Raw genomic sequence first — 25,007 nt, 5'->3', positions numbered from 1 at the left:
GTAGCACACACCTTTAATCCCAGCACTCAGGAGGCAGAGGCAGGCAGATCTCTGTGAGTTCGAGGCCAACCTGGTCTCCAGAGTGAGTACCAGGATAGGCTCCAAAGCTAAACAGAGAAACCCTGTCTGGAAAAACCAAATAAATAAATAAATAAATAAATAAATAAATAAATAAATAAGTTTCTGTGGTCATGGTGTCTCTTCATCCCTAACTAAGATAGAGGATTTGGAGTGAGGAAAGAGAATGGGAAATTGTATAATTATATTATAATCCCCCAAGCAAAAGAAATTATAAAAGTTAATCAACATCTCCCCTTTCTATGACTTTAAATCTAGAAATTAATATAGGCAGTTTTGGAGGAGAGTGGTAAGCTCAAGAAGAGATTTAAAATTTTTATTTTTCAAATGACACATAGAGCTCACAGTTAAGATATTGTTAAAAGGGCCTCTAAGACACATGTGGCCTGTCCTGAGAAACAGTGCTGAGTTCTGGGTGCCAGGGCAGAGGTAGTGATGACTGGGAGCATCTGAAAAACTTGCTGCTTAGAAGCACAATATTAACCATGTATTTGAGTGCCATGTTAGTGGAATGTGAATACAGTTGTATTGTGATTTCTACATGTGAGCAGACATGACAGTGTTGCAGCAAGGTAATTAAATCTCACATGAAAGGTAGTGTCTGTCTTTTCCACATGTTAGGCACTGTGATAAGCACTTTGTTTTACATATGTTTATTTTTGTGTTTATTTGGTGATTCTTCATTAAATATATTACAGTGTGCTGAAGTTGACATTTCAGTTCTTTGAGAATTTCATATAACTTGTTTTGATCACATCCCCCTCCTTCTCTCACTTCAGCTCCTCCCAGATCCACACCTTCCCTCCCTTCCCACCCAACTTTGTGTCCTTTTTTTTTTCCCCATCAAGGTCAATTTGTGTGGCTTTGACATGTGGCCTTCCACTGGAGCACGGCTGACCTCCCAGAGACTTAGAGAAAATTCACTCTTCCTACAGTTGCCAATAGCTCCTTGAATAGGGGTGGAATGTCTTGTCAATCCTTCCTCTCCATGCTAAGGTTTGATCTGGCTTGCACTTGCACAGGTCTAATGACGTCCTGTCACCCTATGTGAGTTCCTATGTACAGCTGCTCCACTGTGTCCAGAAGACCCTGCTTTCTTGCAGTCATCCACTGCCTCAGGCTCTCACATTCTTTCTACCTCTCTGATTGCTGATTGTTTCATTATCCTCCCAACAAACTTATGAAAAAAAAAAAAAGTTCACATTACCCAGGCAAAGCTCAGAGGCTCAGGAAGGTAGCTTCACTGGCTGTGATCACAGCTTCTAACTGTAGGCAGGCTCCAAAGGCAGGCGTGAGTCACAGTTCACATCCATAAGACTGCTTTCTTTCTACCATTTGTGAGATGGCCATGTTCTTCTGTCTTTTATTCAGAATGCTTAGGACGGTGTGGGTTTGGGTGTATTTCTAGCCATGTACAAAAGCAGTTAGGCTAACCTCTGTTAAGGAGGGGCAGGCAATACAGTCTTCAAGCAAGGGTTAGATCCAGAGTATATCAGCTTTCCAGGCCCCTTGCCATGCACATCCAGGCAATGAGTCAGGAAGGGCCACCCTGACACTGGGGAAGATTTTTACAATTCAAAAGTACATGGCACCCTCCCAAATGGCATGTATGTAAGAGTAAGGCGTTGTCCTCAAGTGGGAACTTCAGCAAAGACTATTTCATTAATACTGGATCATGATACATTTTTTAAAGAGAAGAAATGAAGAAAGTCCATGAGGAAACAGCCTTTGATTAAAGTGGGCTGCTAACCATTTGTGTTTTAATCATACATTCATGAGGACACTTGGAAATCAGTGTTGCTCTGATTTTCCCATTTCATGTCACTGCCCCGAAGTCCTGTTGTTGAAAGCACATGACTTGGAAATAACAGGAATATCCTGTTGACAAAAACAAATTCCTTATGATAAAATATTGTCTAACCAGAGCCAATTGGGGGAAGGAGGAAGCATCAGTGGGATAGGGTTTGTGGGTGTCAGAGTGGCTGTTTGGAGTCACTGTCCCTTCTGTGAGCCTTCATCATATCCCTAAGCAAAGGAAATGCATGGCCTTACAGGAGGTTTATGCTTTGCAAATATGTAATGTGTCAGTAAAAACTGTTTCATGAGAGAAGGAAGCCTGGTCTGAGTGAGGTCATCAACACTGAGGATTAACCTCGGAGACACACCATGTTGAGTGTTTTAGCATATGATTTATTGCATCTCATAGCCCTTGGGAATTCACATTCGAAGTAAAGTAAAGCATGTGGAGCACTTTCTTTGAAAGGTTTTTGGATTATCAGAAGAACATGGCCTCTTTTCATGCTTTTACTATGGACTCTGGCTTGTTCTCCAGAACCCAATACAGCCCTGGCCTAGGAGTTTAGAAGCTGGGACTGGGCAGCCTTCCATGGACCTTATGTCTTTTATTTGTCTGTTTTTAAAATTGTTATTTAATTACAACATTTCTTCCTTACCTTTCCATACTCTAAACCTTCCCGTAAAACTCCATGCTGTCCTTTAAATTCATGAATTCTTTTTTTCATTAACTGTTATTGCACACATATATGGATTTGTATATACCTGTATATTCCTATTATACCCTGTTCAGTCAATGTTGTGTTGCTTGTACATATGTTTTAAGGGATGGCCACTCGGCACTAGACATCCAGCTGGCAGGCGACTCCCTGTGATGGATACCTTTCCCATTCATTCCCAGTTTATTAAATTGGGTGAGGTTCTTTGTGTAGCGTTGAGGCCTCAGGAGCCTTTGTCCCTCCAGCTGGGCTTGCTCCTTAGTGGAATCAGCTCATGTTTGGGTGGAAATGTGGGTGAAGTTTTACAGGTATAGCTTCTGATGGTAGAAGGAGGTGCAAACTCTTAGCCAAATCCCAGATCCTCTGGCTCTTCAATTTATCTGCCCGATTTCCAGACTGTTTCCCGAGCCTTGGGTGTGGGAGTGTTTTGTAGATGTACCCATTGGGGCTGGGCTCACAACTCTGTCTTAGTGCTTTTCTGCAGTGGTTTCCATCCATTGCAAAGAGAAGTTTCCTTGATGAGGGGTGAAGACTACTCATTTCTGGGTATATTTGTTACTTGTGAAGCAAAAGTAAAGCCCATTTTTAGAGCGTGTTTTTTGTTTGTTTGTATGTTTGTTTGTTTGTTTGTTTTTTCTGAAAGAAGCAAAGGCTGCACTGTTTTGAGTTGGGAGCTCAGGGCAACAGGAGCGCCCAGTGTTAGCTTGCTGACAGTCAGTGCTGAGAAACATCTAGCAGTAAACCCTCAAAAAGCACTCTTCAGGAAGCCAGCCCCTTCTCAGGCCTTTTGTCCTGCTTGGAAGCTTTGGACTAGAGGGTTGCAGGGTGGGAAGGGGACAGAGCCATGGCAGGCATCGGCTCAATTTGCTGGAAAAGCTGGTGAACTAAGCTGAGCCCATTGCTGCCAATGTTCCTAGGTCAGGCAGCGTAGTCAGCATGTTGGTATGATCATGGTGTGTTGGCCTTGCTTCTTTCAATGTTCCATAACTGCCCTCACTCCAAATTGGAAGCAGGTTTCAAAGTGCTTTTGCAGAAACACATGAGTCACACGGAAAGCCACAAAGGAAAATCTTCCCACTTCCCTGCTGCAGAGGTGCTCTGGACACAGGCAGATGGTCCACTTTGCTCTCTCATGTGGGAGCATCTGATGATGACTGAATCTGAGGAACTCGAGTGGAAATGTGAAGCTGGGAAGGGCTTCGGCTCTGCTTTCAGGAAGTCTTCCTTGAGCAGCTCAAAGACTTTTTTTCCGGAAAATTCATAGATCTCCATTTTTCCCTGTTACGCAACCAAATGTGAGAGATATCCACATTCCCTTTGACAATGTTTAACATCTTTTCTTTTCAATAACACTTAATTCTAGTCTATAAATAAGGATATTTTCTCTTCATCAGAGGTGGCAATAAAGACCATATTTGTATTTTATGGCAGGCTGCTGGCATTCATATAGTCATTCTCTGAATCACTCTTTGCTTCTGTCTGCATGTCTATCAGGTAGATGATGCTGCTCTCTTCATTTTATATTTTGAGAAACTGAGGTATGAAAAAGTACCAGCCCAAATCACAGAGCTGATAGGAGGTCCAAGAGTATTCCAAAGAGTCTGGCTCCAAAGCCTTCATATTAAACAGTATTTGCCTGTAAACAGAAATATCTCAGTTGCCAGTGGATTAGTTTTATTTGTGTTGCTGTAACCAGACAACTACAGAAATCATTTTTCTGAAGAAAAGTTTTGTTTGAGCCATGGTTGGTCTCTTGATAGTCCCAGCCCCCAATTGCTACGAAAGCAATGCTGAATGCCTTGATGAATGGTGCCAGAAGCATGGAGCAGGCGACCATGGTGGACACTCCTCACCTCCCACAAACCCTGCCAGAACACTGGCCAGGCACAGAAGAACATATAACCATTAACACTGGCCCTGGTGACCTGTTTTCACCATCCTAGTCCCCAGACAGCACCACCAGCTGGTGATCTAGTGTCCAAACACACCAACAGGTGGGGAACATTTCAGATTCAAACCAGCAATGAGTAAATGCTCTGCCCACTCCAGGCTGTACCCTTCACAGCAAGATCATCTCCTTTGTATAGAGAAAGAGAAAGGAGACCGTTGGCATCTGTCTCTCTACGTTGTGTCTAATTGAAGCTGTGTGCCTTGGGACTTTTAAATGTTGCTTTGGTATCTATGTGATGCAGTCTCTTTGGTATCTAGACTTTGGGGAATATAAAATGTATTGCTTCTCCCTCAACACTATTTATTTCCCAGAAAGCAGATCAAACTTCTGCCTCTATGGCCTTCACTTTCAGTTTCACTTTCGCTTTCTGAAATTGATCCATGGTATCTACTCAGATAGCTCTTAGGTATTCTGATCCATATTTTAACCTATTTGACATTTATTAGATACTCCTCAACAAATGGAAGAGTATCATAGCATTTCATCATACTCTCTTTCTGTTAGAATATATTTTTTGATCCAAGATCAAAAGATCTAGTTGATGGTTCTGGAAAAACTGTATATCCACACACCGAAGAATTAACCCAATCCCTGATCTCAGTCAAATGAGTGAGGAAAATCAACTCAAACTTCAATAAGTCTTAAATAAAAACCCAAAATGGTGAAACTGCTTCAGAATAAACCGAAGATCCCACACACAGCAAAGGAGAGCGCAGTGAAGAAACCCTACTGAATGGAAGAAAATAGTTCAGAGTTATTCACATGACAAGGATTAATAGCCAGAGTAAGTGATGGCTTATGCAGTAGCCAAAAATCTCATCATCTAGTTCTAAATTTATATTTTTAAAAACTTCAATAGTGATTTCTAAAAGAAGACTTAAAAAATAAAACATGCAAAGGGCCAGTGTGTATTTGAGAAGCCATCCAACATCAGTAATTATCATGAAATATCAGAACCATAATGATGTGTATTCTAGCTCCATTTAACAGCTGTTTAAAAAATGATAAGAAACAATAAATGTTGGCAACACTTGTACAAGAAGAAAATCCTATATACTACCAGTAGGCATCATTATAAAAACAATATGGAGGTTCCTCAAAATCTAAAACTAGAATGCCATATGACCTGGCCATCTTACTACTCACTATATATTCCAAGAAAGTGAAATTAGTATACTGAAGAGAGAGCTTCACCTCATGTTTATTGTAGCACTTTTCACTAAATTTTCGAATCAGCCTAAATGTTCAACAGTACATGAGTAGATAAAGAAAATAGGATACTATGCATTTATTTAAAGGGATTGCAACACTATGAATAAATATGGGCACTGTAGTAAGAAACTTAAGTGAAAAATATAACAACAAATAGCATGCATCCTCATGTGGGAAATCTAAAGCAGAGGAGATTTTAGAAGTAAAGAGAGGAATCCTAGTTACCAGAGAGTTGGAGGAAAGAGGATAGGAAGGGTAGGTGTGGCTTATCTGTAGACTTACAAGCTCATAAAATATACATAGGCATATATGCCTATGTACATACATATACAGACAAATACAGAACATCAGTGTGCTAGATATTTCTAAATAGCCAGAGTAGGATTTTGAGTGCCTCCCACGAAGAAATGGTAAGTGTAAACAGTAAGTAGCTTTTTGTCATGCTTAAGAAATATCTGCAGAGGCTACTTAAGAAGAAGAGTTGACTTGGCAATTACTTCTGGAGGCTCAGTGTCCTCACAGCCTAGCGAGGGCTCTGTTTTAAGGCCCATGGCAGAGAGCAGCAGTGGGAATGCAGGCAGGAAACAGGGATAGCTGGGTAAGATGGACTTGCTCCTCTTATCCTCAGTCTAGATTTCAAAAGGCCACATATTAACTAGCTCATATCCCCTGTGACATGTGGGGCTTCCCATAACTCTTATAACTACAACCCTGAAAACCAAGGCTCCCATCACAGCTAACCATTATGGGATATTCAAACCATACACAAGGAACAGCAATGTATTGGTTAATGGGTATGGAAATTACTCACTTGATCATTGCACAGTACATATACATGTTGAAATACATATGATTATTGTGTCACTAAAACCAGAGAGCTTTTTAAAATCTGTAATACCAAATTTGAAGTAAATTACAATGGAGCTGACTATTAGAAGCTAGACTTACTCATTTCCACTCTTAAAATGGGTAAGTGCTCAGCCCCATGTGGAGTGTAGTCCAAGTAAGCTGAAGGAGTTCAGAGGACTAATCTCCCAGGTATTGTTTTATTTGAATTAGAAACAAGATTGTTTTACATGTCAATCCCAGTTCCCTCTCCCTCACCTCCTCCCCTACCACCACCCCCCCAACTAAAACCCTACCTATCACATATCCTTTCTGCTCCCCAGGGAGGATGAGGCCTTCCATGGGGGGCGGTGATCAGAGTCTGTCATATCCTTTGGGATAGGGCCTAGGTCCACCCCATGTGTGTTGGCTCAGGGAGAATCCCTCTATGTGGATTTCTCCCAGGTATTGTAATGTGCTCACTATTCTATAAAACATACCAATTAATTAAGACCTGAATTGCCCTTCTATGAAAGGCTTCCTTCCCTGTGAGAACTCAACACTGTCACTCTGGATTGTTGCTTCCTAACACATGTACATCCGTGGGTGGCACACAGTGTCACTCTTGGAAGTACAGACCCACATAAACTTCTTTCTCGGTTTTTCAGGGGCTAGAAATAAAGTATACACAGGGATCTTCAAGCATATTTGCTAGAAATCACTCCAAAGCCTACAAACTGTTAGAAAAAGGAAGTCACATTTTTGCTAACATGGCACATGGATCCATTTCTTCTAAGCCATCCTTAATGAGTTTTTTGAAATCCTAGATTTAAAGTCAAAGAACTAAAAATGAACCTGTAGAAAATGGATTTAAAATTTTTAAACTCCAAAACTCAGTGCATGTGTAACATTAGCCTGAGAGTTAATATACCATACCCATGCAATGTGTACTTAACCTCACGCAAAGCTATGTGATTGTCTCGTGCAGAGGCTCGTCATCCGCAGAGACTTCCTATGAAATCAGATGTGGTGGAGAGGAGCACGTGATGGATGGATGGGTGGGTGGGTGGATGGATGGATGGAAGATAGATAATAGAGATAGGTAGATTTTTTTAACATTAATGCCATTCTTTCACAGCCACCTCTGTAAATCTTTTTCACAAACTTATAATGACCTATCATTTTGCCATCATCCAATACAAGAAAATACTGTGATTGTTCAGGAGCATGATAAGAAGAGGTAGCAGCAGGACACTGTTGAATGCTTTAGGACAATGACATTTTCCAGTGTCAAATTGTTTGGCTTTATGAGAGAACATACAACATTAGTACATTCAAAAAAAAAGAAGTCAGCTTGACCCTTTTCCTGATGAATTTCTCAAGGGGTCTGCTTCACTGGAAACTACCTGGGGCAAAGTTGGCCAGCTCTGCCCAGTTGATTTTCACAGTGTCATCTCATTTAGGGAACAGTTGGCTCAAATCCAAGTGCCCTGGGAAAGCCTTCTGGAACATCATGGTTTCACATTTTATCAACTACTTCTAACCTGTTATGCTTTAAGTCTATCACTCATTTGTGTAACTATCTGTACTTAAGTTTTTCTTTTGCATTGAGATTGATGTGGGCAATTCTGTCACATACATCCCTATGTTTCTTTCCTTGATCTTCCCAAATATTGCAAACATGAATACTGTCCTGCCGGGGCCCTGCTTGTATCAATCCCACACTATGGAGGCTATCTATTCCAGACTGATGTCTTTGGCGCTGCAATTGGAGCCCTGGTTCCATCCCTGAGTCCAGGAGTGCTGGACGGGGAAACTCCTAGCTACCCAACAGCAATAAAGATGAGACTCAGACATCTTGTCATTTCAGGAGGGCTCTCAGTCCATGCTGGAGTCTAGAGTCCACTGTTTATTCAAGCATCCTCTTAAATAACTTTCCAACCGTGGGGGTGATATCAGAAGACATCTCTTCTCATGTATAAAGCTGATATCAAATATATCCATTAATCTTAGAGGCACCTCTAAAACTTCATGTGCTCTCACCAGTCCCTCTGCACATAAACAAGCCCTCAGAACAGGTGTGGGCACACCCAGGGCCTAGGTCTGTTGTTATGCAAACTAGGAGACCTTCTCCACTGAGGCCAAACCATCTGGTGGTAACCAGGCCAACATCTAAAAGGCAATGTGAGATTCGAACTTCTGGATAGAGTCTGAGTCCTGTATCCGAAATGCCATAATTGATATTTTTTGGGCCCCAACAGAATACATGTTATTCCTTCAAAAATGAGCTTGAGTCTTGCCCTTTGGTCTTCTGGCTTCTTTCTGGGATGGTTGCCAATGCAGTTCACAACAACAGGCACAGAACAAAGGCAGGCAGGGTGCTGATGTGCCTGTGTATCTTCAAGAGCCCTGCCTTCTGTGTTGTTGTATTTCATTTGCTTATTTATATTTAATGTTGTTTTGAGTGAGAGTTTATAGTCTGAGCAAACCTCACACTCAGAGGCCTCCTTCCTAAGACTTCCAAGTGCTGGAATTAAAGTCGCACGCATCCCCTCTCTTTCTAGCAAGAGCAATGTCTTTTAAGGAAATATTGTGTGAGCTTGGTATGGAGACTCCTGTCTAAATCCTCATATAAAGGTTGAAGCAAGGGGTTGTTGTAAGTTCAAGGGAGACCTAAGTTACAGTGTAAGAACCTCTCTCAAAAACCAGCAACAATAAAATTATGTTTTCTCCCCCTTTCTCTCTTTGTTGCTTCCTCACTGGGTATGTTTTAAGTATGGCCATTGTATTACATGTAAAATCCCACCAACGTGAGTTAAAATGTGGAATGAGGGGAGTAGTTAGAGAATCGTATCCTGGGCAATCACATGATGCTCTAAAAAAGGAGAAACCTAACAGTGTCCCAGATACATTTCTCACTTCTGGATTGTTACAAATATCTGTACTCCCTCCCCTCACATTATCTCCCCCAACTTTATTTTTCCAGACTTTTTTTCTGTATAACAGTTGCATATTTAACCCATTATAGCCATTTTCATTATTTTACACTAGCTTTAGTGTTTATCAATCATGTGACATTCTTCGAAGAGCCAAAGCCTGTTTGGCTCAGCCTATTTTCATAGCAGAATCTAATGATGTGTCCAAGGCAAGCTAGGTAAATGTCCGTCTTTGGGTCAGGTATTTATTTCAGAGCTGGTAGTCAGTGTATGGGCATGCAAAGGTGGAGGCGTGAAGCAGAGAGGCCATCCTTTCCAGAAACTATGAGCTGTGTAGGGAAGGGCTATGTGTCTGTTGCACTCACACAGAGATGTCAGCTGTGTAGGGAAGGGCTATGTGACTGTTAACATGCAGTTACACTCACACAGAAAGATGTCAGCTGTGTAGGGAAGGGGGAAATGTGACTGTTGCACTCACACAGAGAGGCTGTGCTGCTGTGGAAAACATGGGTGTTACCTTCTTATTCATGTACCAGGCCCCAGCACCACTACCCCTCCCAGCCTACCACTCCACATCTTTCTTATGCTCACACCTTTAATGTGAGTGTTACTTTGTCTTCAGTCAAAATGCTCAGACTGCAGTTTTCTGCTCTTTGGTGTCTCTGTGCTTCTCTTCTTCCAGCTGCTTTCCTTTTTGGTTCTTGAGGCTGTTGGAAGCACCATGAGCTCTGGGACCCCTGGGCTTACACAGTTCCTCGGCTGCTATGCCAAGAAGAGATAATGATGAATTTGTTGACTACAATTGACTGCTTCATGTCCCAGATGCTCACTAGCAAAATTCTCCTCAAGCTTTTATTTCACGTCTACATCCATGTTTATCTCTACGTATCTGGAAAGAGAGAGGAGAGAAGACACACCTGGGGATCTTGTGAAAACTGGAGCTGACTCAGGAGCTCTGTGTGGGCCAAGTGTAGGCGTGTTTCACAGGTTTCCAGTTGGTGCTGGTACTTCTGGTAGAAGAGACTATGCTCAGAAGAACTGTGCATCTGTTGTCATTAGAGTCCCTTCATGGACTATAACTTAGCTGGCTTCGAAGGCCCATTGCAGCAATATACCTAGTATGTGGGTGATACTGACATATTAGTTGGACTCCTTTTTTTGTCTTTTATTAATTCTTTGTGGATTTCACATCACAAATTCCAATCCCACTCATCTCCCTATTTCTTTGCATCCTCCCTCTGCCCTTGCAACCTCCCCAATATAACACAAAACCAAGTTCAAAAGAAAAACTAAGAAAACCCAAAAACCAAGCAAACCAAACAAAAAAGAGAAGAGTTTCATCATGGAAGCTGTAATGTGGCCCATTGAGTCACAATTTACCCTTTAGTCCATCCATTTTTCCTTACAAGTGTTCATTGCCATGAGTCATTGGTCTGACAAGAAATGCAGACTTCTCTCCACATGTTTTTAAGTGAATGGCTTTCAGAGTGCTAAGATGCAAAGAAGGGTCTAACTGTACAAAGCTCTCTGTGGAACGGAAAAAAAAATGGTTCCTGTCCTTAAACAGGAAATGAGTTTATTTATCACTGTCTTTACTGAAGTTTGTAGCTAATTTTCAAATTTCACAGGCAGTAGTGAGCCTATTAATGCTACAGGTAATTTGACCTTGTATAATATGGGTGGCATTTCCCTCATATATGCAATAAAGCTAGTGAGATTATGATGCTGTTTTGTGTCTAATTCATGCATGGAATTTGTGTCTAATTCATATCCTACCTTGTATGTAGCAATTACTGCTATCAATGGCTAATTAACATTTAAAACAATGTCAACTGTGCAACTATTTCAGTTGAAGAAACTTCATTCTACTTCATTATTATCCCACTGATCAATTTCACTATGTAAGGCTTATCTGAAACACAATCATAAGGTTATTCTGTTTAAAGGCTAAACTTTATGCAAGCTATAGGGATATACACATGTAATTGCAGTACTGGGGAGGCCTAAGCAGTAGAATCACACCCTTTGAAACAGCTTGGGACACAGTGAGTTACAAACCAGTGTGGTTCACAGAGTTAGCCTCTGTCTCAAAGAAACCTCAAGGGCCAACCATGGTGATGCATAACTTTAATCTCAACATTCAGGAGGCAGAAGCTGATGGATCTCTGCAAGTTTAATGCCAGGCTGGTCTGCATACTGAGTTCCAGGCCTGTCAAAACTTAATAGAGAGATCCTGACTCAAAAATAAATAAATAAATAAATAAATAAATAAATAAATAAATAAATAAATGAACAAAATAAAACAAAACAAAAAATATATATCTACCCAAAATAAATAAAACTTAAACATTAAGTAAAATGCATTGTAAGATTAAGTTGATTATGAAAATTACTTTATGCTTTACAACAGAAAGCCACAACAATATATTTTCCTACTTTACAGCTACTTAAATCTAAACTATTGTTTCCCCTAACTGTGAGCCTTCATGAATTTATTCCTTTTTCGGGAATAGATACAGGATGAAATGAATAGGTAATATGTCCATCGTGTTTTTATCATTTATCACTTTCTTCTGTTATTTTTGATGATCTGGGAAATGGCTATACCCACATTAATATATGTATTTCTACATATATAAATCCACAGGTAAATAGAAAATGAGAGCATCATCTTTGGAAAGAAAACAAGTTGGTCATAAAAGCAGTGAAAGATTGAGAACACAAGTACTGACTTAGATTTTATTTATAAATGATATGCAACTATGTGGTGGATAACATGTTTGTTCTTTGCCTGATAAAGTCAGTCTAAACTGATGTTTTCTATACAAAGTAGAAAAGTTTTTAATAGAGATAACTATTTATCCTTATTAATATTGACTACCTTTCTTTTGGATTGATTATAACTTCTGTGAATTCATAGAATAAAACAGACAGGTCATCTCCATTACTTTCCAAATAGGGTATGGTGGCTTCAGTATGAGTTTACATGTTCAGGAGGAAAAGTTATTGGAGGCAACAAGTTTGCCTTTTGCCATGGACACCATCTCTGAAGATGTGCTAAAAGAGCTACCAGTGGAGATGAGCACATGAGCCTGCAGCATTACTGGCATGCCATCAAGTACTTAAAAAGACTTTGGAGACACTTATTACTCTTACAACGTCTACATCCTGTTTCATTACCTATTTAGTCCAGCTGTGACCCAGATGTCAGCCAGCTGGATGTCTTCAATTTCCCCAGCTGGCCAGGGTCATCTTGTTCTTTAAAATATAATTTAAGTGAACTCAAACAACAATCATCAGTACAGTGAGTTCCCTGTGCCCAACCCAGGGAGGTCAATGACACCAGCAGAGTGTATCTCTTCTAGATGCTTCTGAGTCCCTGCCTTAGCTGACTTCTTACAGAAAGACAGTGAAAGACCCCATGCCACACACATACATTCTTATAAAAATTGAGGTAGGAGACACAGGTGAAAACATTTCAGAAAGCATAAAGAGCTACTGGTGGAGGCAACAACCTCACTAAACTAGAAAGTGATCTCAGGCTTTGTGAATGATGAGGGGGCCCTTGGAAGATGAGAATCTGAAAATAGCAGAGTGTATGGTACTTGTTTCATCTGGTGTCCTGATAAGAAACACTACCACTCTCTAATAACGAGAGGGAAAACTATGGAAGTTTAAAATGGAATGCAAAACAGTAAAGTGATTGTAAAAACCTAGAACCTAGAAGAGTGTCCAGTGCCCTGAGAGGGAGGGCCACCAAAGTCCTTTGAAGCTAGTGAGCTGGGAATTCTAAAAAAATAAGCATTGCTTGCCCAATTTAAGGAAGCAAGCCCACATGGCCTTCATCTAATTTCCCAGGTTCTAACAGGTCTATTAACGAAGTAGCTGCCATCGTGTTAATCAGCTGCCCTGATGTGCACAGGGTGCAGCTGCCCTGATGTATGCAGGGCTCTCGGTCTCTTTACCCTCCCATTCTACTCTTTCCAGAAGCTGATCCTGGCTTAGTTCGGACAGTATTCTGCCGTGACACTCACACATGTCCTACTGCCCCATATCACTTTGATGTGACCAAATACTCAGAGCTACCATGTTTAGTTCTTATTTTGTTAGAGTGGAAGTAATTCTGATTGGCAGAACTGTTTTCTGAAAGGGTGAGATATAGTTAGTTTATCTTTGGCCCTTTAAAATATATTTTATAAATTTCCTTATAGTGTGGCAAAAAAAACCCATTCACATAATGCTGCACAGAAAATTAGAAAAATGCTTATTTTTAACAAGTGAAATGAGACTTTAAAACAAGAAATTAGGACTATGTTATAATTTGGGATGTACAGTGACTTAGACTTTGCCAGCCTCTTCCCACAGACTGAATGACATGAGTGGCAAGTTCTGTCTGTCATCTGCCATGCTATTATCTTATACCCTGCTTCACTTGCAAATTTTTGTGTGTTGGAAGTATTGCTGGACTCCCTAGTCCATACACATACATAATTAAAAATAAAAGTAAATCTTTAAAATAAATAATAATAGTTTAAAGTAAGCTGACATCGTTAAGGGCCTTACTCATAAACCACTAAATGGATGTAAACAAGAAACATCTTAAGATATGTTTCAGAACACACTGCATTCACAAGAGGAGGTCAGAATGATGAATTTCATTTGGATGACACAAAGCCAATATCCTTTGCACCTTGTTTTATGCAGTCACACCTATTTCATCTAGGCCAAAGACCAATGATTAAATAAAACAAGCAAACATTAATGGTTTGATATTGAACACATTTCCATACTAAAAAACAGGGTTTTGTTGTCTTTTGGGTTTTTTTTTTTTTTTAACATGGGCTTCCAACAACTAGCAACTGGCTTTCAATTGAACGATATTATCACAGATGTAGAATTCATATACTGATGAAAGACACCATAAACATGGGTTTCATTGCCTTATTATTTTACTTGAGAAATGTCATCACAGATGAACTTAGGAATAATTATTGAATCTATTGTGGTTTGAGCTAGGCATATATCCTACAGAATGTGATGCCATTGGTAGATAGGGAATGTAGTCCAACACCCACTCTCCCCTGTAGCAGTGAACAGACAGGCTTAGCTCTGATTTTGCAGAATTTCATAAGAATTTCTCTTTTTTTTTGCAGATTTTTTAGTTGAATTAGAAACAAGATTGTTTTACATGTCAATCCCAGTTCCCCCTCCCTCCCCTCCTCCACTGCTACCCCCCCCAACTAACACCCTACTTATCACATATCCTTTCTGCTCCCCAGGGAGGGTGAGCCCTTCCATAGGGGGTCATCAGAGTCTGTGATATCCTTTGGAATAGGGACTAGGCCCACTCCCGTGTGTCTTGGCTCAGGGAGTATCCCTCTATGTGGAATGGGCTCCCAAAGTCCACACCTATGCTAGGGATAAGTACTGATTCATAAGAATTTCTTAATCCTTAAAAATGATCCCTAGATAGCAGCGAACATCTTACTTCATTGGTCCACAGGCAAAGTGGACCAGAAGGCCAGAGGTCACTGGGAGTGTCTATAGCCCTTCCCAGGAGGAGAAATGACTTGAGCAAGTACCACTGCTCTGAGACATTTACTTTGCTGGTTTCCTTCCTCGTGTGACTCTGTTATGATGGTTCATTCAGATAGCTGGTCAAACAAGCACATGATCCTAAAGCTTTCCCTTTCTGTGTCTTCAGAATTGGGTCACACATGACCTGTCATGAATGGTGGCCTCTGACAGTACCCACCACACAGTCACTGTGGGCTGAGACTTTTAAGGACATGATTAGCAACTCTTCCTGCTGTCCACTCTACCTGAGGTCTGCAGTACTTCCAGACCATTCCCTTTGCACACTCATGTCCAGTTGGCACAGTATCCAACTCCCTTCAGCAAAAACACGCACTTGCCTCACTTGAGTAAGGCCCTTAACAATGTAGCTTAGTTTAAACTCTATTATTATTTATTTTAAAGATATATTTTTATTTTTTATTATGTATGTGTATGTGTGTCTGTATTGTGGGGGGAGGGTATTTTAGTTTGACTTCTATTTCTGTGATAAAATACCAAGAGCCAAAGCAACTTGGGGAGTAAAGGGTTTATTTCACTTATGGACTACATCCCTTCACGAATGGAACTCAGGAAAGAAATCAAGGCAAGAACCTAGATGCAGGAACTGGAGCAGAGACCATGGAAGAATGAGTTCACTGACTTGCTCCCAGGGCTTGTGTGGCAGCTTTCTTCAACAACCCAGGAACAACCTCCCGAAGGGGTGGCACAATCCATATTAGTCATTAACCAAGAAAATGCCCCACATACTTGCCTATGATGGGCAAATAGTGTGTGATAAACTAATTCAGTTAATTTTCATAACTGACTTCTATAGTGGTTCCCATTGTAATTTTTATTTTAAAGATGATAAATGAAGGCATAGAAGGGCTAAACATTCTGATGCAGAGGCATTTTCTCATTTCAAGTTCCTCTTCTCAAATAACTATTGCTAGTGTCAAGTTGTTAAAAAAAAACAAGCAGCAACAACAACAACAACAAACAGTATAGGTGTCTAAACATATCAAAAGAGGACATTATATCCTCTTGAGCTAGTGTTACAGGTGGTTGCAGGCAGCCCAGTGAGGATTCTGGTGACCAAACTTGGATCTTCTATAAGCAAGGTACATCCTTCCAACTGCTGAACCACCTCCCCAGCCTCTTCATTTAAAGTTTTGATAGAGACACTCTTTTCTCCGGTTGTAAGAATGAGTGTTTAGCCAACTATCTCCAGATTTTGTATTTTGAGATTTCCTTCTAAATGTATTTTTCCTTGACTTTTCTTCAGAGTTTACTATGGCTATAATATAACACACAGTTACAAATTGTTATGCATCAAAAAACAAAGGAAGTTGGGAAAAATAAAAGAGACACATTCTTAATGTCTTAAGACATTTTCCTCTAAGATGAAAGGTTTTCATCTCACAGGAAACTGTGGCACAAGTACAACTGAGAAATGACAAAACTGTCTAAAACCAAGATAGTATCAATGCCAGGGTAGAGAGCCCTCAGATTTGTGGGAAGTCGTGTGTGAGTGTGCATATGTGAAAACCAGTGGCCATCCTGAGTGTTCTTCAAGGCCATCTCCCTTTTGAGACAGGGGCTCCTATTGACTTGCAGCTTGTTGTTTAGGCTAGGCTGGCTGGCCAAAAAGCCCTAGAGATCTGCCTGTCTCCTTCTCTCCAGAACTGGGATTATAAGCACATGCCACCATACATAGCCTTTATTTGTGTGCTGAGGATCAAAGACAGGTCTTCATGCATTCATAGAAAGCACTTTGCCACCTGAGCCACCTCCCCACCTCCAGGCCTCATATCCCAGCATGCTCCTCAGGAAGATGGAGCTAGGGAAAGCAAGATAAATGTTTCCTAAGTCTAGGAAAAGTGGTTGAAGAAATCTTTTTCTAGTTGTGTAACAAACCAACTCAGTTAATTTTCATAACTGACTTCTATTGTGGATCCTATTGTAATTTTTATTTTAAAGATAAATTAAGGCATAGAAAGGCTGAATATTCTAAAGACTGTTATTGAAAATGTAGTGATAGACTTCAGTAGCACTCTACTTCTGAAGTCCAGGTACACAGATGCTATCTATTTATCTATGCCTTCCCACACATCCTTTAAAATGACACACATACACTCCAGATCTGTTAAATATACAGGATGCAAATGTCACATTCATTTGGCAAACTCATTTGAAAACTTTCTAATTTTCCCAAGAGATGAACTCACCAGAGAACCTCCTCAGTGATGTGTCCTCTGCTCTACAACTGCTTTACTTTGTTAAGACAAAGTTTACTTTCTACAGCATCTACATTCAAAGAGCAAGTGCAAAGCGACGAGAGGATGAAGTATGAATATGTATCTTGGTCTTGTCTGAGTTACTGCTTGCTTCCTCTCTTCCAGATGCTTCATTCCAAACATCTATGCTGCTCTGTTCACGGCTGCTCTCATCCCTCTCATGTGCCTCGTGGTGGTATTTGTGGTGTTCATTCATGCCTATCAGCTAAAGCCACAGTGGAAAGGTTATGACGACATCTTCAGAGGACGAACAAACGCAGCAGGTTAGGAAACAACTATTTTTGCATTTGAGAATTGGGAACTCCTCAAGGAGGGGAAATGCCATGGAGTTTTTTGTCTTCTGGGCTTCTTGTTGTTTTGTTTTTAAATGAAAGAGAAAGTTGAAATTAGGTGCAGCTCTCAGCACTGAAGCCTTGAGTTACACTAAGCTCTGGTGTCTAGTGCTTGCTTCTTCCTGGCAGCTCTCATCCTGTTGGTTTTATTGCTGTTTCCAGTTTCCCTTAAGGTGTCACCATCCAGGCCAGTGAGTCACTGGCTTCGGGAATCGCTTCTCAGGCTTTCCCCAAGTTAGGCAATAACAACCTGCATTCAACCTGTGAAGTCATTTCACTTCCTGCCGGTCCTGAGACTTCAGAGTCAGGCCAGCCTCCATGGTACTCATGAGCATGGGATTTTGCATGTGGCCGGCTTTCTGATCATGTTGACAGGCGCTTAAAAACATGTGTAATCAAACAGCCTCCTAAGTGGCTACACATGTCTGTTACTTAAGAGTGCAACTCTTTCCAGCGCACATTGGCTTCTAGTGTGGCTCATTTTTTCCCTTTGAGTCTTGCTCAGCACAGGATTTACGATTGGGTTCTCTTTTTCTTGTCCTTAGAATAGTTCCCTAGGAATTTCCTTAACTAGGAACAGTAACCACACACTTACAGATAGAACTGGGGCAGGAGGTACCCCAACAGATTGAGGGGAGACTTTTGAACTGGAAGGGACATCTCTTGGGTCAGTGATCTTTCCTAAGCTTCTGAAAAATCTAATGTCAAATGTGTAGCCATCTTGGAGTAATTAATCCCAATTTAAACACTTGTCAGAATTTAAGCAGGATACCATACAGGAGGCCCCTGAAATTATGTGTGACACATTATCAAGGGTTCTGTAGCTATTGTCACTTAAGAGATTTGAGACAAGAGATAGCTTTCTAGCCCCTAACCTGTATCAGAGTGCAAAAACCTAGTTTATGAACTACTAAGAAGAGCACTCTCGTGTGTTTATTCATGAGAACTGTAGCATCTGGTATCTTGCCAGCTCTTCTCCCATCTCTCATTTACCATGATAATGTGTATAGAGAAGTATTTGTAGTCATGAGTGACCTTAAATTTATCAATACAAAAGTAATGTTTGATGTAGAAGCCCTACTTTTTCTGAGTTCCTGGAATGTTTTCACTTAACTTGTGATTCATTGTAGTAAAATACCCATTATATTTTAGAGGGGGAAAAGAGGTTCTTGTTTTGTTTTTTTAATCAACTGTCTTCTGTTTAGTCACAATGTAAAAGTGCAAGTGTTGTTAGGTGTGGTGGCCTGTGGCTTTAATCGCAGCACTTGAGAGGCAGAGGTAGGTAGATCTCTTTGAGTTCAAGGCCCTCCTAGTCTACAAAGTGAGTTCGAGGCTAGCCAGGGCTATGTAGGGACCCTGTCTCTAAAGAAAACAAAACATGCCCGTGTATCAGTCTGTTTTATCCATGGTAATAATATGAATCCCTAACAGAGCCAGCTCACCCTTTAAAGACCTGTCCTGTACTTCTTAGCTTTGTCCTATCACCAAGGCCATGCTCTGGTGGTGGAATGCAGATCCCTCGCACACTGAACATGATGGTAAATGTACCACCACAGCTGTATCTCACCTAGGGAATCCACTCTACAAGGAAATAGTAACAAAAGCATGGCTTTATATAGCCTTTCTAAAGCCAAACATGGATGGCTTTCTGATTACCCTACTATTCTTGTTTCTTTGTTTGCTTTTGGTCTTTGAGACAGGGTTTCTCTGTGTAACAGCTCTGGCTGTTCAGGAACTTGCTTTGGAGAGCAGACTCAAATTCACGGAGCTCCACCTGCCTCTGCCTCCTGAGTGCTGAGATTACAGGCGTGCGCCATCACCTCCAGGCTCCTGATTCCCCTCTTCTAATGATAATCCAGTCTAAATAGTTACTGCCTCGTGCCTTGGTTCTTTTCATCTTCCTTATCAATTTTTCTTAATATAGTCTCATTTTTTATTTCTGCATTTTAATACTCGGGTACCTGTACTTCACAACTATGAAGCAAATATCTTCTCTTTCCATCTTTGAGGTTGAGTTTTCTCAGTGCCCAGAACAAAAGTCCTGTCTTTGGAGTCTACAAGAGTCCCCATAGTCCATTGCTCACCCATAAATGGGTACTGTCCGTCCTACATCCTGACCATGCCAACCTACTTACTTTTTCGTAAAATTGTGAGATACAGCTTTTTTTGTTTTGTTTTGTTTTGTTTTTGTTTTTGTTTTTGTTTTTTTTTTTTTTTTTGCCCTGTAAGGAACCCTGCTAAAGGCGATGGGGACTTCTGAATGAATGAGATAAAGAGGTAGACCATGGTTTATCACATTCCCAGAATCTTCACTAACTCCTAAAATAAGGCCAAATCCAGTTTAAAGTGGTGTTTCTCTTAGTCTCACCCCATTCCCTTCTAGAAAGCCTGAATTCCTTTACCATCACACTTTATCTGTGAAACTCTGTGACCACCTCTTTGCAGCATCACTGCCAATGGGAATCACGCTTTCCCTGTGCCTTGATTGTCCTCATTTGTGTAGTAACTACAGCCCTTGTTATAGAATGTGTCTGTGGTTTGTTTAGCTTTGTGTGGTTAACTTTATATAAATCATTACTTAAGAACAAGGAATAGTCCAGATTCATTTATGTATCCCCGGTGCCTTTCAGAGTACTGATTGGATAAGCAAGAACATGGTTGATATTCTTTTTTTTTTTTTCAGATTTTTTTATTTGAATTAGAAACAAGATTGTTTTACATGTCAATCCCAGTTCCCTCTCCCTCCCATCCTCCCCTACCATGCCCCCCCCAACTAAAACCCTACCTATCACATATCCTTTCTGCTCCCCCTGGATGGTGAGGCCTTTCATAGGGTGTCATCAGACTCTATCGTATCCTTTCTGATAGGGCCTAGGCCCACCCCCGTGTGTCTTGGCTCAGGGAGTATTCCTCTATGTGGAATGGGCTCCCAAAGTCCACACCTATGCTAGGGATAAGTACTGAACTACTACAGGAGGTCCCATAGATTTCCGAGGTTTCCTCACTGAAACCCATGTTCCTGGGGTCTGGATCAGTCCCATGCTGGTATCCCAGCTATCAGTCTGGGGAGCAAGAGTTCCCCGATGTCCAGGTCAGCTGTTTCTGTGGGTTTCACCAGCCTGGGCTGGACCCCTTTGCTCTTCACTTGTCCTTCTCTGCAACTGGATTCCAGTTCAATTCAGTGATTAGTTGTGGGTGTCTGCTTCTACTTCCACCAGCTTCTGAATGAGGGCTATTGGGTGGCATATAACTCAGTCATCAACCTCATTATCAGGGGAGGGCATTTAAGGTAGCCTCTCCTCTGTTGCTTAGATTGTTATCTGGTGTCATCTTTGTAGATCTACAGACATTTCCCTAGTGCCTGATTTCTCTGTAAATAATTGAATAAATGAATAATTATTAAGGTATTATAAATCCTATAAGTGGGTATCTTATTAAATATATCACAAGAATAGCCACTTCTGCATCATCAAAAGTGGAATTAAAATGATTTATCTTGTTGGTCTGTTCGTCTATATTCCATTAAGAATAGTCTATAACTAGAACTCTTTTTTCCCTGTCCTTGCCTTCTGTGTGTCTCAGAACTATGTTTGGTTTTACTCTTTCACAGTGCATTTGAAATCCACAGTTACTCCACTTAATGTGCCCCATATACTGCAAATCAAAAAAAAACAAAACAAAACAAGTTTTTTTTCCTACTCTAATCAGGAACATTTAATATATTTCTCGAATCTTCTTGTTAAAATTGGATTGTGCTGACCTATAAAATATCCAATTAAAGTGGTACCGTAAATTAGTGTTTTACCTTACTACTTTACTCAATATAGATTGTAGCTAAAGATAACGATAAACAAAACAGTATTAAAATAATATGAATATATTTCTGTGGATCAGAATAGAGCAGACGCATAAATTGGTCATCTGAGCCAAAACCCTAGTATTTCCTGAAATCAAAAATATGTGGATGCAAACTCTCATCTGCTCTAGTAGTAAAGTAGTAAAACCTATAAGATTCTAACCATGTAGGGAAGATGCTGATAATGGATCATTCATGACAGAAGCCTAGGAAAGCTGCTTCGGCAGCCTCAGCTTTGACTTAAAGCAATATGTCAACCCAAGAAGACAATCACATCTCATTAAATACCAGGGCCAAGATCTTCAGAGTTAGACTCAATGCCCATATAGCCATAATGTCAACATGGAAAATTAAAGAACAAGACAGCAAAATACTCTCTGATGGTTCTGAGAGTCACAGGACTATTTAGGGGAGGCAACAACAGATCCATTTCACTGTTAGGGAAATTTAGATCTTTCTACAACCACTTGTCCTATAGGATTGTGTGGTATACCTGTAACATGCTTTATATTATAATATGCAAAAAAACTGTCATTTGCTAAATGGATTGAAATCCCACAGTAGTCTATTCATGAGTTGTCTCTTCTCTGCTGTGTTCAGAGTTTACCTCAATATTCTTGAGATCCTTTAACAGACTCTAATGGCTTCATGTAACAAGATATCCTAAAGGAAAGTTCCAGAATCACAAAGGAAGCATACAGAAAAAGAGAAAACAAAAAACAAAACAAACAAACAAAAACAAGCCAAAAAGACATGATACATCCACCAACAGAAGAAAGGAATAGAGGAACCACAAGTGGTACAACCTGAAAAGATAAAGCTTCAGAATTTTATGGGCTTGGTATAAATAAATACACATGAGATCAATCTATTTATAAGGGCTTAACTGAGAATCATTATCAAAATACTAACAACATTTTGAACATGCCTGTATCTATATTTTGGAGACTTGGATTGTGAACAACTTTTCTTTACTTCTGATATTCTGTACTCTTGCCCTAAGTAAATAAGTCCTACTCAGGACTTGGGAGCCTATGTTGTGAGTAAACCTGCTACTTGCTGAAAACCTAAGTCTCAAAGATAGCACAAAACCTGACACCCCTTCCTCTTTGTCTAAGCAGCTGGTGCCTTTCATACCCTCCTGTACACTGCATGCCAGAGATGGAGTGATTTCTAATCACTCTTCCCAGCACAGTCTGCTACAGTTCTAAACATGCAAAGACAGTTCTGCCTCCTAAAGTAACCCAGACAACTAAGAGTTTAATTACATTCCCCCTGCATTATCTAGTTAATGCCAGCGTCAGACGTTTTTGAATAACTGAAGGCGTTACATCATTTCATTTGGCCTTCGGTCTTCCACCGTCTGTAGAATTGTTTTCTGATACTCCTTCACAGAATATGTATGCCTGACAAAAGGAACAACTTCCCCAACAACATGTATTTGTCCTTACTGGATGTAGTATCATTGTGTATCAGTTTCTCACGTCTCACACTTTGGGTAACTTTTTTTGCTTCTGACGTCCCTTAATTTCAAGCTGCATTCAAGTAAATTTAGTGAAATATAAAGGAAAGGTGGTGAGGAGAGCTGTCAGGAAGTGAAATGCCCTGGGAACTGCAGATAGCCATCTGCTATACTTTTCCTGCTGAACTGGCCTGGAACCGCCTAACAGCCTGGCCCTGTAGTTGATCTGTGCAAACTGACTCTGGAAGGTCAGTGGTTCTCTGTGAGACTCACTAGCTTCCTTCTCCCCTCAGTCAGGTATATGTGCTGCAAGAATGAGTCATAAATGTATACTGAACCGAATTTCAGTGTCTCAAACAGCATTTCAAACGAAGCCTGTAATTTTCAGGTTTGGTTTTGATCTCGGGCAATGATAAACTGGTTTTTCCTTTCAGACTTATTTTAGTAATAGATGACTCCTTTCTGATTCATCAGCCAGTTCTTATGTGATGAAAGATTCATGGAGCAGAGAGAGAAAATTAGCTGGAATGAAAAGAGGAAGTAGGTGATTACAAGTCCTTTTGTTATAAAATATCCAGAAACGTTCTACTATATATACAAAATTGGACAAGGGCTTGCGTCTAAGGTTACAGCTGCTTGAACATACCTGATATGGTCTGTCCTCAGAGGCTACACCCACTAGCCACGCACAATTAGACTCTGAACTATTTTAGAAGTCCCTGGTAGGGTAATGGCCAGTTTCTTGAGTGGGAGCATCATTGTGGCAGAATACTACCAGCCCTCATAAGGCTAATTCTCTTTATCCCCTGAGTAAACAATAATAATTAAGATAAACTTCCTTTACTGTGATGGAAATCATTGAAAACTTTTGATGAATGTAAAACACTTTATCACATCTTAAAGTTAAGTGACTTTTTTATTACTAATATTAAAAAAAAAAAAAACTTGAATAGAGTTCCAAGAAACTCACTGAAATCTAAAAGAATAAGAGAGTAAAGAAATTTCTCCTGGTAAACCAGACACTTTCCATGTTGTCATCTCCAAGATGGCTGATACTTGCTTCCCTCCTTTTGGATATGGGTGCTCCTTTCACATTAAGGGGTATTTTTCTTCCCCTCCATAAATATGGGTTGGCTTTGGTCTTGTTTACACCAGTCTCACAGAAGTGATGCTGCCACACAATGGGTCTATCTTGTCAGAAGACTAACAGTTCTGTCTTTACCTTGGAAACCAGCCACCATGTATGCTCACTTATCCTGAGACAACCACACTGGTAGAGAGACCAAGCTAGCCAATGGAGAACTGACATGTAAAGAGAGATGTTCAGACAAATTAAGGTTTTTTGGGACATCTAAGCCTTGGTCTGGATATGTGTGAAGAAGCCATCTTGTAGGGCCCAGCCACATAGAACAGAAAACATGCCAAGGGCAGATGCAGGAATGTGGCAAATAACTTGACTTTAAATGACTTAGTTTTGTGTGGATTTGTTACAAATAGTTGGAACATTTAGATCAAGAAGCCTCATGTTTCTCATTTCAAAATTATGTATTGCTGCCATTTTAACTTTTGCTTGCAGAAACATTCATGGTTTTTAAGTAAAATTTCAAAACTACCATCTGATTTTCTTTTTAAACCTAAGTGGGTATGGCTTACACTAAAGTGAAGAGAGTACCTTTACCTAGAACAGCACCTGTGTGATTGCCTAGAATCCAGAGTGACCAACTCAACAGGCTTTCATGGCCTTAGCAGCAAATGCTTATTTGCAGTCTCCTTCCCTTTTTACTGCTAAAAAGAAAACGAAAACACAATGCCTGGAGACCTATGGAAAACCCCAGAGCTCTTCTCTATACAATGAACGTCTGTTCTCTAGAGTCTTTGCAAGGGCGGCTTGGCCTTCCCACAGTTTGATAGTAGTTGGTGGGGAAAATCCCAAATGTTCCAGGAAACATTATAGATGCTCCTCCTCCATGACCTCAGCCTTCAAAGATT

The 25,007-nt window shown here is 40.4% G+C and overlaps 1 protein-coding gene across 1 annotated transcript in view; it reads left to right on the top strand.

Annotated features, from left to right (window-relative positions):
• Adgrv1 (adhesion G protein-coupled receptor V1) overlaps positions 1-25,007 on the top strand; it is a 509,614-nt gene that overhangs the window by 400,374 nt on the left and 84,233 nt on the right. The window contains exon 85 of the mRNA XM_035440478.1: positions 17,474-17,631. Within this exon, the coding sequence (XP_035296369.1) occupies positions 17,474-17,631 (158 nt within the window). The remainder of the gene's footprint in view (positions 1-17,473; positions 17,632-25,007) is intronic.

This window comes from Cricetulus griseus, chromosome 2, assembly GCF_003668045.3.
Source record: "Cricetulus griseus strain 17A/GY chromosome 2, alternate assembly CriGri-PICRH-1.0, whole genome shotgun sequence".
NCBI classification, from domain to species: Eukaryota; Metazoa; Chordata; class Mammalia; order Rodentia; family Cricetidae; genus Cricetulus; species Cricetulus griseus.
This window is presented reverse-complemented; position numbering and strand designations above follow the sequence as displayed.